Source organism: Triplophysa dalaica, chromosome 15 (genome assembly GCF_015846415.1).
Source record: "Triplophysa dalaica isolate WHDGS20190420 chromosome 15, ASM1584641v1, whole genome shotgun sequence".
Lineage (NCBI taxonomy): Eukaryota > Metazoa > Chordata > Actinopteri > Cypriniformes > Nemacheilidae > Triplophysa > Triplophysa dalaica.
In genome coordinates this window covers 13,903,275-13,917,557 of record NC_079556.1, presented here as the reverse complement: position 1 = coordinate 13,917,557, position 14,283 = coordinate 13,903,275, and the positions used below count along the sequence as shown (strand labels likewise).

At 38.2% G+C, this 14,283-nt stretch overlaps 1 protein-coding gene across 1 annotated transcript; it reads right to left on the bottom strand.

Annotated features, from left to right (window-relative positions):
* Nucleotides 1-344: 344 nt before the first annotated feature.
* Nucleotides 345-13,082, bottom strand: cdan1 (codanin 1). The gene is made up of 28 exons (XM_056768673.1): nucleotides 12,985-13,082; nucleotides 11,616-12,301; nucleotides 11,319-11,519; nucleotides 9,967-10,157; nucleotides 9,524-9,643; nucleotides 9,072-9,150; nucleotides 8,877-8,997; nucleotides 8,691-8,800; nucleotides 8,498-8,587; nucleotides 7,548-7,623; nucleotides 7,253-7,458; nucleotides 6,645-6,777; nucleotides 6,409-6,552; nucleotides 6,151-6,317; nucleotides 5,514-5,595; nucleotides 5,339-5,428; nucleotides 5,136-5,190; nucleotides 4,884-5,017; nucleotides 4,687-4,790; nucleotides 4,413-4,562; nucleotides 3,364-3,427; nucleotides 3,109-3,187; nucleotides 2,789-2,994; nucleotides 2,344-2,451; nucleotides 2,163-2,226; nucleotides 1,455-1,612; nucleotides 1,216-1,323; nucleotides 345-973 (listed from the first exon to the last, which is right to left on the bottom strand). The coding sequence occupies exons 1-28, from the start codon at nucleotides 13,060-13,062 to the stop codon at nucleotides 878-880; spliced, it is 3,900 nt and encodes a 1,299-aa protein (XP_056624651.1). The 5' UTR covers nucleotides 13,063-13,082; the 3' UTR covers nucleotides 345-877.
* Nucleotides 13,083-14,283: the final 1,201 nt, after the last annotated feature.

Genomic DNA, 14,283 nt, shown 5'->3' with positions numbered 1-14,283 from the left:
TCTAACTGATTTGCTGAAAGGAGATAAACTAATTTTAAAAAGGCATGGACATTGTTTATGAATATTTCATACATTTTGGTCTAACAGGAAAGTTACAAGCCCACTTTAGAGTGTGATATTCATTATTCATGAGCAAAAACTTTGCCATAGTAAAAACGCAGAATAGAAATAAAGGGCGTTCTCGACTGAAGGCAAGCATTCACGTATGTTATCACAACATTTCCAGTTTGCATTATTATTTACATAGAGCATTATGGGCGCTCACTTATAAAAACTTACATTTGCAGAAGAGTTAAATAAGAATTTTGCAGAAAATTCAAGCATTTATCCATTCATGAAGGATACATATTCTCAAAATTACATTTTATTATGTTAGGTAAGTCTAGCATTAAACAAGTGTACAGTTTAAAATTAACTGATAATATTATTGTCCAACATGAACAAGTGTGTACATACAAGTGCAAATTTGGGGCGTTTAAACAAAAAAATGGCATATATAAACACAGAGATACAAACACACATAGATACAACAAACAAAAAAACAAAGAGCAGCAAAGACAGGTAAGATTTTGACCAGAACAAACTCTTAAAACAAATAAATAGAGTAGCATGATTCTGTCCTATTGTGATGCATGAGAGTCAAAGTGGCAAATTTATACAACTAATGTGTCCTAAAGATTATTTGTGAAGAGCATTCTTTAAGCGACAGATATTCACCTCACAACTCACAATACATAAGACTTAAAATATTCTAAAAAATTATACATTTGAGCTCATTTGTTTAAATGTGCAATAATCACTGCCTATTAATACAGGAGTGTTAGGCTGAGATTCATGTATACAGTTAGATATGTACACTCTTGTGTCCCTCTAGTGGTCACTGAGAGACTTGCAATATCTCCATATTGTTTGGATCAGAAGGCAAAGGGAACTTGGCAGCCATAGAAAGCTTCTGAAACTTCTCCACAGTCTCCTGTTAAAGAGAGAAGGAAGACGAAGTGATTAAGTATAATTTAAATATTGTGTTACAGCAGTTGTTATGGCTGTGTCTGAAAACAGGCAGTATTACAGAGGAAGGAAGGCATCAAGACATTAAAAGCTTTCTTGGAAAGAATCATTTTATTTTATTAATAATTTTTAAAGTTAATAAGCCCATGGTGCAAACCTGGAAAAAATATAATCTGTTAACACACTGGATATGGATAAAATATATACCTTTGGCCAGGATAACACTGACATCTTTGGCCAGTGGGAGCCCACTTCCTCCTCTGCCAACAGCCCTTTCTCTATTAGCCGTTTGATTAGGAAAAGGTAATCAGTCCTCTGAAAAAATTAATTCATAAAACTTTTTATAATGTACATTGTTACATATAAATGAACGGCGCAAACAGGACATTCATATAACTGTTTAAACAGCTGAATCACAACAGTTATATGTGACTAGTTAATATTACCTCACTGTCTGTGGCACTCAGGGTGGCAGTGAGAGTGGGTTCACTAAGGAGAAGATGCAAAGGTGCAGGAGGAGAGTCCCAGAGGAGCAGAAACTTATCTATCAGGGCAGATCTCTCGCTAGCCTTGCTTGAGGACACCAGTGGCAGCTCTCCAGACACTGCACATGCAAACAATTAGAAACAGACACAATGAGGCCTTCTTCATGTCTTGTATTGCTTTTAAAGAGCCACGAAACACTAAACAACATTTATTTAGATGAAAACAAAGTTGGTTGAGTTCCACATCATAGAAAACAATGTAAGCAACTGTAAGTTATTACAGTAGAGAAAAATAGTAAATTTCTATCTTTTGTGCGCAATTTTTGCCTTTCGGGTTTAAAATCCTCATCTGTCCAACGTCAAAGGTTGTGACGTGGAGATGTACTATAGCAAATCGATGATGCGTCAGTGTCTCATTATTATTCATGAGACTGTGTTTTCTTGATCAATGAGAAGACATCTTTCCTAAATATTCATGACAGCGCCTTGTCATTGGAGCGCCCATCTCCCATGACAGAACCTTCGCCGGTTTTTAACAGCTTTCTTCTCACAGCGTTCACGCCCGTTTTAATTGCATTTTTCAAATACGATAGTGAGGTAGAATGTACCTGAAAGGAGAGGTTTTGTGACACTAAACTATTCTCAGATTACTATTAATTACTTACGTACCCAGTTTGCAGGCTAGCTGGACGGTACAGCGCAACAGCATTTGTTCAACCACGGGTGATAGGAACTTAAAACAAACCAAACATGCAAAATAAAGTAAGAATCAATTATACATAAAAATGTGCGATGTCTTATGTCAATTGTCAGGAACACTGTAGGAGGTGGGTGGTTGAGTTCTGCGTACTTTTCTACATCCAAGTGTCTTTCCCACTTTGTCCAGCAGAACCTCAATCTGATGAACAGTAAAAGCTTCCTCGTCACTCCTGGGTCCCACCGCAACACTCAGCATTTCCTAAAACATTAGATATGGTTTGATCTGATTCAGTTGTAGTAGAAAAATGTTGCATGAAACTTTTGTAATTATTTTTACATAAAACTGCTGTAAAGAAACATTAAAGATGTTTTCCCTTGACACTGGCAAGTTTATACCACAAATTTTGGTAATGGTAACAAAAATACATTATTTTAAGACATCCAATCATAAATACGATAAAATATGGACATTGACAGAGATAATTTTTTTTGATTACTTTGTGTAATAATAATACATCATTAAAGTAAAGTGTTATATAAAGTAAGACTATTTCCAAATTCAATATACTAGCAGCTAGAAAACTATCAACACTCACCTTAATTTCAATCATGACTTTTGATCCAAGAGGAACTTTATGGGTGCAGTCTGAAATACACGAGGTCTCAGCATTGAGCCCTGAGCCACTCCTCTGAACTTGCTGATTTTTACTTGCTCCATCACCCTCTTTACCATTTAAGTTGGAGGAGGGTAAACTCTTCATCACCCGATCAAAGGCAGTCTTCCACTCCCTCTTTAAAAGCACTGAGGGAGATATTAAAACAGAAATGCTTAAAATCAAGGATATAAATACTGCAAAATTAAAACATGAAGTCTGACTGGAGTCATATTTCTGTAGTTAATATAATGCTTCAGTACTAGTGATATTGGAGGAGAGCCAGCTGCAAGACTTTTCTGTTGCCAAGCGAGTAGTGATACTCTCAGCTGTGGTTAGAACCTAATACACATCAAAACAAATGAATAATGATCATGTTGAATATCAGAAACAGGAAACAAAAACACCACTGTACCACACATTTTCACCCAAAGGAAACACTGCATAATAGTTTTTGAGCATATCTAGTTTCCTGATATATGACTAAAAAGAATATAATTTTTTTATCTAACACTGACAGCAGGAGAAGTCTCCAAGGGAAGAAGTGCTCTGACAGCTCCAGGGGCATACTCACTGCAGAACCTATAATGAAAAGATGTGATGTTGGAATGCAGCTACAGTTAGGGAAATAATTATTTGATCCCCTACTGATTTTGTATGTTTCCCTGCTTACAAAGAAATGAAGGGTCTATAATAATCAACCGAATATCAACCAAATATATATATGGAAGATATATATATATATATATGGGTTATTAATTGATTTCCATTTCAGTCAGTGAAATAAGTATTTGATCCCCTACCAGCCAACAAAGATTCTGGTTCCAAAGATTGGTTATGTGCCTATATGGACCACAAATTAGTCCTGTCACTTTACTATAGTTCTCCTAAGTCAGATTGATATGTATGTAACAGAATCTGTATCTTCCATTTCAACCTCTCCACGAGTAAATAGATTTCAAATGATATCAGGGACAAGATTGTAGAACTGCACAAACCTTGAATAGTCTACAGTCAGAAGCTTGGTGAGAAGGAGATAACTGTTGGGGTGATTATTTGGAAATAAAATAAATACTAAATAACTATTAACTGCCCTTGGTCTGGAGCTCCCTGCAAGATTTCCCCAATGGGGTAAACATGATCATGAGAAGGGTTAAAGATCAGCCCAGAACTACACAGAAGAACCTTGTTAATGATTTCAAGACCGTTAGGACCACAGTTAGCAAGCAAACCATTGGTTACACGGTATGCCACAATAGATTGAAATCCTGAAGCACCTGCAAGGTCCTCCTCCCCAAGAAGGCCCGCCTGGCTCATCTGAAGTTTGACAATGAACATCAAATTGATTCAGAGAAGGCTTTGGCGAAGTGATGTGAGACCAAAATTGACTAATGTTTTTGGAGGAAGTTTTCCCTTATGTACTTTTCATATTTTGTCTCCAAGTTAAAATAAACCTACCATAAAAATTATAGACCCTTCTTTTCTTTGTAAGCAGGCAAATACTATACCAAAGCATGTCTATCATCAACATCATGAAGCATTTGTCAAAAAGAAAATACTTGCTGACCTAGCAGCTTTCTCCAGAGCTTGCATGCCTGAATCACAAAGCTGAGCACATATCGATTCATTTAGCTTGGCAGTGTTGACACCATCCAAACCTAAACCATCTCTGAGGGTTTTTTCTCCACACTGCACAAGATTCAAAACAAGCGTGGCTCTGCAACAAACACAATTAGGAGAATATGACTTTACGAAATGCAAATATGACTTAACCCTAATGATTTTAATGGACCAACACAAAGAAAAAGCACAAAATACAGCAAACTAGTGGGAAGACTGACTTGATGTGTTTTACACAGTTGGAGCCAATTCTTTCAGCAACAAACTCTACAGTACGTCTCATGGATGGGGGCTGGTTGTGAAAAAATGCCTGTTCTAAATCCACCTAAAAATGTTAAAACACATGAAAAAACATGGATAACATGCTTGTAAATTGTTTGACAGATGTATTATAGGAAGCCTTTTGTTGGCAGTGTACCTGCAGTTTCTGCTGTGAGCGGGTGGTGGGCGGTCCCCTCGGGTCTGCAGATGTGGGGGTGATCTTGCGGATCAGGCCTCCACTCTTGGATGTGCTTCCAGCCACAAAAGCAGCAAGAAGCTTACGAAACTCTCCTGGCAAGTGAATGAAGAAGACACAATTCCATCAACATACTTGAATAGGATGTCTTCCAACTACCCTGGAGAAACGTGTAATTTTATAGCATATATTTTCAGCACAGTTTCCTCTCACCTAAATATGGGCAGCAAGTGTAGAGAAGCTGTTGGTCGACAAGTGGGAGGATGTCCTGAAATGAAAATACACACTTTTAGGATTAGGCCTAACAGTGAAAATATGTGAAACATAGTTCTTTCCCAAAAAATGTTAAACGTCTCTTTCTGAAAAGTTATAAAAACGAAAAATATGTAATACTTGTATAACTGTGATTCACTAACCAGGCCCTGTGTACCCGTGTTAGCTTCCATTTCCTTAATTTCCTCCTTGAGATCTGTGCTAAAGAAAAGATCTTCAGGGAAGACGGGTATCTGAAATTAAGAGAACATGCACTATTTGGCATGGTGTATTACACTTCTTTAAGTGGCAATGCTTGTTTTGTTACGGATGTCTCACCTGAAAGAGCCAACCCAGAACTGCAACCATGAGCATCTGGTTCACGTAACACAGCTCTCCCCCACGACCCAATACCATCCTCCTAAAACACACCACACACATTCAGACACACAGATAGTATTACATCAATATGTATATGAAAAGTGAAGTGAAAGTGACTAATTTGTCAGTTATGGTGACCCATATCCGAGATATACCTCTGCTTTTAACCCATCCCGAGAGTAGTGAACACACGCACAGCAAGTGGTGAACACACATACACCCAGAGCAGTGGGCAGCTATCGCTGCAGCGCCCGGGGAGCAAGTAGGGGTTAGGTGCCTTGCTCAAGGGCACCTCAATCGTTACCCGCCTGACCTGAGGATTGAACCGGCAACCTTCTGGTCACGAGTCCAACCCTCTAACCATTAGGCCACGACTGCCCCAGTATATATATAAGTGTATATATATAAACATATAAGTGATGTTTTAGACGTTACACAACTGTAAATGATTGTGCAACAAGAACAGAAAGAAGAGATTAATCCAAACATACATTTGTAGAATTACAAAATACTTAACCTTCAGGAAAATAAAATCATAATCAAGATCACCTAAACCCTTTTATTGCATGTGACCAAAACTGACTGGCAAACTGACTTGTAGATGTGGAGCAGCAGGCAGAGAGCAGTCCTGTAACAAGGCAGAAATGGGCCGGTATAATCCAACATGGACAGGAACTCGACCATCCAAGGCACTGTCAGAATGGTTCGTCTCCTGTGCACAGAACTCCCCAACACTGCACAAACATCCAGAACTGGAGTACTCTACAAATAAAAGGATTAACACAATCCAGCCTTTCTTGAGAATTCTCAATGTCTCATACAAAACACATTATTGCCTTCAAACGATTCGTACATTACTGCGTAGAGTAATTGCAGCTTCCCGAAAGTCTTTGGATGGGGGTTCAGCGGTGTGGTAAGGCAGAAACGAGATGAAACCCAAAAACTTAGCCAGCAGTCGGGCCGTGAGGAGCACGGATGAAAAACGCTGCTTCTCATCCTAACACGGGAGAAAAAATACCAAATACTTTGCTTTAAACTACTTAAATTAGTCAATGATTATTTGAAGCTCATTTTGCTTTGTGCCCCAACCTGTTGCTCCATGTCTCCATCACCTGTCTCCTCTCCTCGAGCTGGGCTGGCATCAGGGCCGAGAATAGAAACCTCATCCAACTTCAGCAGCTGCTGGCACAGGCCATCTTTCAGGTGCTGGATTAGCTGACAACTAGATGATAGCAACCATAGCCACATACAGTCAGAACATAAAAGAGGCTTTAATCAGAGTTTATACTATATGAACTAAATCATTTTGACAGCATGATTTTTGATTTTGATCATTTGACATTTTAATAACATATATGACATTATATTTACAAATGATTGAATCAAATTGGCTGTTCGTGACATTTGATCGTACGAAAGAAAACGTCTTTTCCTCACAGAAGGTCTGCATTCGGTAAAAATTAGCTAATAAAATATTTCAAATTCATATTTCATGTCCAGTTTTGTTCTCATGTGGCAAGTAGCCGTGTTATTAGCGGGATAATGTACAAGCAGCCAGATATTATTGCGAAATAAACCCCTTCAGTGTTATACAAGACCCTCCGCTTCGACTCAGGACCTGATCACACTGTCGGGGCAGCCGGCTGCCTGTAAATAAAACCTTAAATATCGGGTATGATTTTGCAAGCAGCGCTTACCAGCCGGCAGTCTGAAGGAAGTCTCTGAAGAACTCCTGGTGTCCAGGGAAGGACGGTGGAGGGCAGGGACCAATGAGTCCCTGTGGCTGGACCAGACGCTGCTGCAGTCGCTTCAGGCGACCCAAGCTGTCTGCACCCAGCATGCTCAAAAGATTGGCGTCAGGGGTGTCACCGGAAGAACCAAGAAAACAAGGGCCCTTGCACATCTGAAGAAAGTGATAATGGATGTGTGTTAGAGAACAGAACCGCTTCTCACAGGATAAATATGAGATAAAAAAAAATTGGGTTGGTTCACCTGAATGAGCTGCTTCTGGAAAAGTCGAGCAAAGTGAGAATGATCGCCTGCTGCTGTGAGCTGACTAACCATGATCCTGTCGGATGAAAAACAATGACTAAGTTTACATGCGCATCAATAATGCGATTATTTCCAATAATCAGAGTAAGGACTTAATCACAGTAACATGTTTACATCACATGAGAACATCTCTTTGTTCCTGTTTACATTGGAAGTTTTATCAGTTTGATTATTTTCTTACACACAGCACAAATGATGTTCGCAGATACAGAAGTTGTGTGTTACTGGCTATCGTTTTAATATATTTGCGTCAAATGCAACACACCGTTATGTGGATGTATTTATGGTTATTTGGCACCGTAATGAGTAAAGAAATATGATGGTGTACGCTGTCATTGTGTTGGCACTGTTTTTGTATAAGGAGCAGAGACTACTGACAACAAGTTGTCTTGACGGTATATCATCAGACTGTCATGTTTACCATGAATTTGCACTTAAGTTGTGCACCTTGATCAGAGCAGCATAAATGCGATGAAGATATTTACATGCCTTCATATTCCAGTGTACACCACGTTAATTCAATTATGCTTACTATGATTATGAGCTTAATCACATTATTTAAATCGAGTGAGTGCATTTGCATGAGATAAACTGTAATCGCAGTCTTGCCAAAATCCTATTGTAAAGGTATAATGAGGGTTTATGTAAACGTAGTCAATGATTTGCAATAAAATGATTACTCTGTGCTAAATCCTATGCATTAATATGTAAAAGTGGTTAAATGTTTTGAGTGCATAGTGTTAAGGTAAAGATGATTACAGGACGGAGCTTTAAATAAAATTCTATTTACACGGTAACAATTTTCTATATTTTGAAAAGAACTTTATTTGCTCTACATATTTTTAGTTTCTTTCCATAGATATGGAAAGAAACAACAAAAGAAACCTCACCTTACTCTGCTGCCTAAAGCAGCCTCGAAATTCCAACCAGGTTCATTATGAGAATCCTCCCATTCTCTCAACAGCTCGTAGAACACATCTCTAACAAAACAGAAACATAACAACTGTCTTAATCCAGTCAAATCAAACAGATTTTTGACCTGACATCACAAATTTGAAATGAGTGATGAATGTCTCACTGTACCTTTGCTTCTTAAAAATGTGGAAGGACCTGTCACTGCCGAAGTTGGAGCGGTTGTCTGTAGCGGGCTGGAATGGCACTGAATGAATGAACATGGGTGGAGTGGGAAGCGCCTGAGAAAACAAGGACATAATTCAGCATGACACTCTTAAAGAAAAGAGGAAGTTTCAAAATGCATTAAACCTGTACATTAACTGTGCAGTTCTCCTGAGCTTGTGCCAGGCGATCCCTGAGCGCAGGTGAGAAAGCACCAACTCTCTCATTCTCAGATAGGAGCCGTAAAGTGCACTTGTCAAGGTGTGACACCAACCTGACATCACAAAACAGAGGGTTAGGAGAAGACCGAGCAGAGGCAGAAAGCAGGAATGAGAGTATGAGACTCACTCAAACTGATTCTCCAAAACTCTTACGGCAAAATAAACACAGTTGTGGACATTTCCCAGGTAAGCTTTCTCCATAACATCTGCAAAATCATAAACACATGGGACTGAAACAAGTAAGATATATTTTATATAGATGCCATGAGTACAAGGTGAATCTATTACGGAGGATGTCGAAATGCAATGGAAGCAACTCTTGAATTCTCCAATTTAATATATAAACAGATAAGTTATAGTAATGAGCTATGTATGGCAAAATAAGGTTTTTCCCCTTAATTTTATGATAATAAAGCTCAGTGCAGAATAATGCATGAGGTATGCTTTTGAAAGCTGCAACTAGTATGGTCTGTGCTGACATCACGCTTATAAAACTCCTCATGTTTGTTTTATGACATCACTTTAGAATGATGTAACATGCGAGAGTATGTTTACTTAAGTTTGTTAATCTTGACAAACCTAGACTGTGTTCACACACAGTGACTCCCTCCTCAGCAGATTCAGAGATCGACACACCCCGAGAAGTCAAAAGTTGCAGCACAAAGAACAGCTCCAGGAACACACATGGAGCCAGGTTCTCTAGAACCAAAACAAATGTAGAATCATTAGAATATAAACCTTATATAACTTAAACCAAATACAGACTCCACATGTCCTAACCTTCATTAAAAGATTTCAGTATTTGTTTAACTTCTAACAGATTTAAATTCAACATGATGTCTCAAAACATTAACCAATCGGGCTGAATTGTTTATCAACGGCCACCTGAGACAAAAATTATTACGAAGTCAAACACATAAATTTTTCCATTAGGTATTCCAAGGATTACCAAATCACATTTCCACAGCATATCTCAAAAACCAGAGTAAATAGCAGTACATCGCCATCTGCAGGTCATTCACCTGAAATGCAAGTACAGTACAGGTCAGCTAACAGATCCAACACTGGTGTTTGTGTGACCCTGTCAGGGTCAGGGCAAGGTGTCTGTGGGTCAGGGGTCAGTTTAGACCCCTGTATGTGCACTGTTTTGGTTGGAGTGCAGGTGATGGGGGTGGTTTTCAGTGGGGAGCAGGTCTGTTGGGCAAGTTTAGACCTATACGGGACAAAAGGAGGAAAGGGGTTAAGACAAAAAAACTGAGATGTACTGTATTTAAAGGAGTAGTTCACCCAAATTGATTAAGACAAAAAAACTGAGATGTACTGTATTTAAAGGAGTAGTTCACCCAAATTGATTTTTACCCCATAATTTCCTGACTGTGTTGTGACACGCGAGAACCAATGAGATGTGAAGTCCTCGACATAGAGCCAGCCTATCATACTGCATGTGGTTTTCTTATCTATTTCAAACAACCTATCTTTGCTAAATACGCTCATTTCATTTTTTAATCACAAATGTATAATTTTGCTTCCGAAGACATTTATTAGCCACTCTGGAGTTGTTTGAATTTCTTTTATGATAGATTGATACACTTTTTAGAACTTAAAAAAATGAGGTGCCATGCATTACAAACCAAGGAAAATCCAGGATTATTACTAAAACTCCGTTCGGCTGAAGAAAGGAAACCATATTCATTTAGGATGTCATGAGGGTGAATAAATTATGGGGCAGAACACAAAATATCTTCTACATTAAGTCTTAACCTAAATATAAATAATTCTGCACAGCAAACACATGTTTATTAGGTATATTAATATTACTAAATTAATAATAAAAATGAATGAATTACACAATAAATAATAAATATGCAATTATATTGCATTATATTAGGTAATTTTATGTCACATCAAGAGATATGCATAACCATATTGAGTTATGTATAAAATGTACAATTATTATATAACTTAAATTGCAAATATATGACAAAATTTAGACCAAGATTGTGATTTCTAATTTTACAGTAAAGTGAAAACTATGACACTGCATGTAAAATAAGTTTAGATATTAGTGCTTGATTAAATCAAACATAAGTGGGACATGTCCTAGGTTAAAGTGATGAACTATACCAGGGTTACTCTCCTAGGATGCCTTTGGGAAATTAAGGGGAACTGACTACTAACTACTAAAAATACCATTGAGACCTTATAATTGTAAGTATATAAGTAATGGCAAAATGGCTATTAACACAACAGTAAATTCAGTTTAAAGAAATGGTCTTCTAGAATAATTTGTTTGCACATGCCCCTTAGTTTTATATTCTGAAATCGAATACAACACATTCAACATAACACTTTTTTGGGCCATTCACAGTTATACCGTTCTTTTCTGAGTAACTCTCGCTCTTCCTGCAGGCTGTGTGGACTTCCACAGATCGGTGTGGCTGCAGCGTTCTCTGGAATAGCAGGGGGGCTGGCAGGCAGGCTAAGTGGGGTAGACGTAAAGCAGCTTTTGGGTTTAGAGTTAGGCCGCTCTGCACTCACTGGTGTTGGATTAATTCTCCGTGAAGGTTTGGTTATCCTAGCAGGACAAAAGCAAGAAAATCTCAATTATTTTTTGTATTAAATTGACTATTTAACACAAGTGTTCCCACACAAGTATTTCCAGTATACTTACACTGGTGTAGCCTGGGCACCACCCACTGGAGGAAAGTCTTCCAAGTTATTGAAGTCAAGTTGCACTTGTGTTGGAGGCGAGACTGCTTCAATCCTCCCCACACCCTTACTCCTCCTGTTGCCTCCATCCCAGCGACCTCCTTCTTCCAACAGAGCACCACGAGATCCCATCTGTCGGCCGGATGAGGATACCCCAAACCCTCCACTCCTCCTGCGACCTCGGTGCTGCTGTCCAGAGGGGCTGGGCTGGGTGTCTGGGGGTGACGTCATGAAGTCTCCAAGACTGTGGCGCTGGGCTGAACGTCGCTCAGGGGGAGTGTTTCGGGGAGCAGGGCTCCATACAGAGCTGAAGGAGGGGCTGCTCAGGGCACTGACATTTATGAAACTATGAGAGCCAGAAAACGGGGTCTCCTGTTCACTCCTTCTGGCAGCCTGGGATGTGGATGGGACAGGAGAGAAGAGCTGTACTCGACTGGCAGTGCGCAGACCTTGGGCTGGTGTGGATTTACTTCCACTCCGTTCCGAAGAGCTTTGATTCCTGACAGATCTGGATGTGCTGGGGGTCTTAGCCGGTGTGGTGGGGCCATGAGTCAAAGTGTGACTGCTCTGGTCCCGCAAAAAATTCAAAAGGAAAGGCACAAACTCCTGTTTCCAGACCTTTACTGGAATGTCTTGCGAATCACAAGTCTGCCAAGATAAAAAAATAATAATCTGAGTGCCAAACAAACACTTATAGTCTTATGACAAGAATAACTAAGAGAGCAGAAAAAACATATTTTAAGAAATAACCATAATAAAGTGTACAAGGGAAATATTGTACATTTCAACTTTTAACATAAAACTTGTTTATGTTATATCTATACTAGTATTAATTAATAATTTATTTGATCGATTAAACGGAATTATATTAGAAAATAATATGAAAATATACTATGTTGAATTATGTTTTAAAATGTATAATTGCATTGCAATTTCTACTTTGATATTACAAACATATAGAAATGTAGACCAAGCATGTGATTATTACTTTTCCAGTAAAAAGCAAACTATGACATTTCAAAACTGTCATTCATAAATATATCATTTTCCCTTTCCAAAACAATATATTTCTTAGCATTCCAACTTTGAAGTTCATACTCGAAGGTGTGCTGTGTTGTAAACAGCCGTCATCTAACTGTAGGTCTTTTATCTAACACCAAAACAAACCTGTAAATATGCAAAATGTGACTTATTTAATGTTTGTTTGCTAACGTAGCTGAACATTAGCTGCCAGAAACATAACAGTTCGTACTCCCCGCTAGACAGGGTCAGCGATACATGACAGCATAAAATACTGCGTGGTGCAACGACAGTGAAATCTAAATGCTTACATGTTCATCTTTGAGCCAGAGCAAGACCGCGCTTAACTCAACTTTACTGGTCAGCAACGATTCCAAAAGAGCCGCCATTCTGCTCTGTGTAACATGAGAGTGACGTATCTCTAGTCAGGGGCGGGATTGGCTGAGCAAGGATCGCGCGTCATACACAACAGTAGTAACGTCTTTGAACATACTTCAAAATAAAAGTTCACGGGCATTTAGTAGTTCTACCTTTTATTTTTGATTTAAGCAATTTCAAAAGAGTCACTTTTTCTAAACCTGAACAAAATGTTATTTTGGCATATTATCATTTGTTTTGTTATTAAATAATTTAATATGTTGGCACAATTATATTTTTGTCGACAGAAACGTATTTAAACAATTGAGTCAAAATCATGAGAAACATTTTCTTGTCCATAACTTTTTGAACGGTAGTGTAGATGCCTATTAAACAGATTTTTTATTTGTTCTTTAAAATCTGGTTGAAGATGAAGTTTTTAATTTAGAATACAAAGACACTTGGATTGACTAGCAGAGAAAAACTTTTCACTACAGAACTAGTAATGCTAACAAAGTTAATGGGGTTAACTTCAAGGGAACGTTTGTCAAACCTGAATGTAAATGTTTTAATGTTATTCAGTTTTATTTTACGTGTCATTTTATGACGATTTTTCATTAACTTTATTCATTTTTTTCAACCAAACAAAGTTGCATAGAGTAATTGGCTCCAGCCAGTACTAAACAATAAAACTGTAGCCTATATTGTGTCTATACATCTTTAACACATTTCATATTTTTTAAGGCAAAATATTGTATTGAATCACAGCTACAATATAAAACAGTGACAGTTATTTTTGCTCACTGCACACTCTTACCCCAAGGTTTGCATTCTTTACCTATGGTTATATGTTTGCCTGCATCTTCTTATCTGCGTTGTGTATATTTTCAATTAAGATGATTTGGACTATATGTTCACATGGTAAACTATCGTAACGTTTCACAAATATATTATCAGAGTACATTGGGAGTGTTCTGTGTAATAGGAGTGTACTACTTGGATTGCACTAGAATGAACAATGTACACAGTATAATAGGAGTGAAGGGAACAGGTCTTTGCTTGTTAAATGAGGAAACAAGTCTTCCCTCCCTCTCGAGAAATTGTATACCTGCTGGTTCGTCTAAATACAGCCTAATACCCCAGGGCATTCTCTCTCGAAAATGTGAATAATTTGAGGTCATTTTTAAAAACTCAACAGAGCGGAAATGTTGAGACCAATAAATGTGGTCTAATCCAAGGGAACTATGCTTTAT

Bases quoted from the DNA above. Each gene is read 5' to 3' on its own strand.
- cdan1 (XM_056768673.1), bottom strand. From the start codon at position 13,062: ATGGCGGCTCTTTTGGAATCGTTGCTGACCAGTAAAGTTGAGTTAAGC. The intron at 7,624-8,497 runs GTGAGGTTTCTT...TTCATCCGACAG, and splicing joins GCTTTAGGCAGCAGAGTAAG to GATCATGGTTAGTCAGCTCA. The intron at 2,995-3,108 runs GTACTGAAGCAT...TATCTCCCTCAG, and splicing joins GCTCTCCTCCAATATCACTA to TGCTTTTAAAGAGGGAGTGG.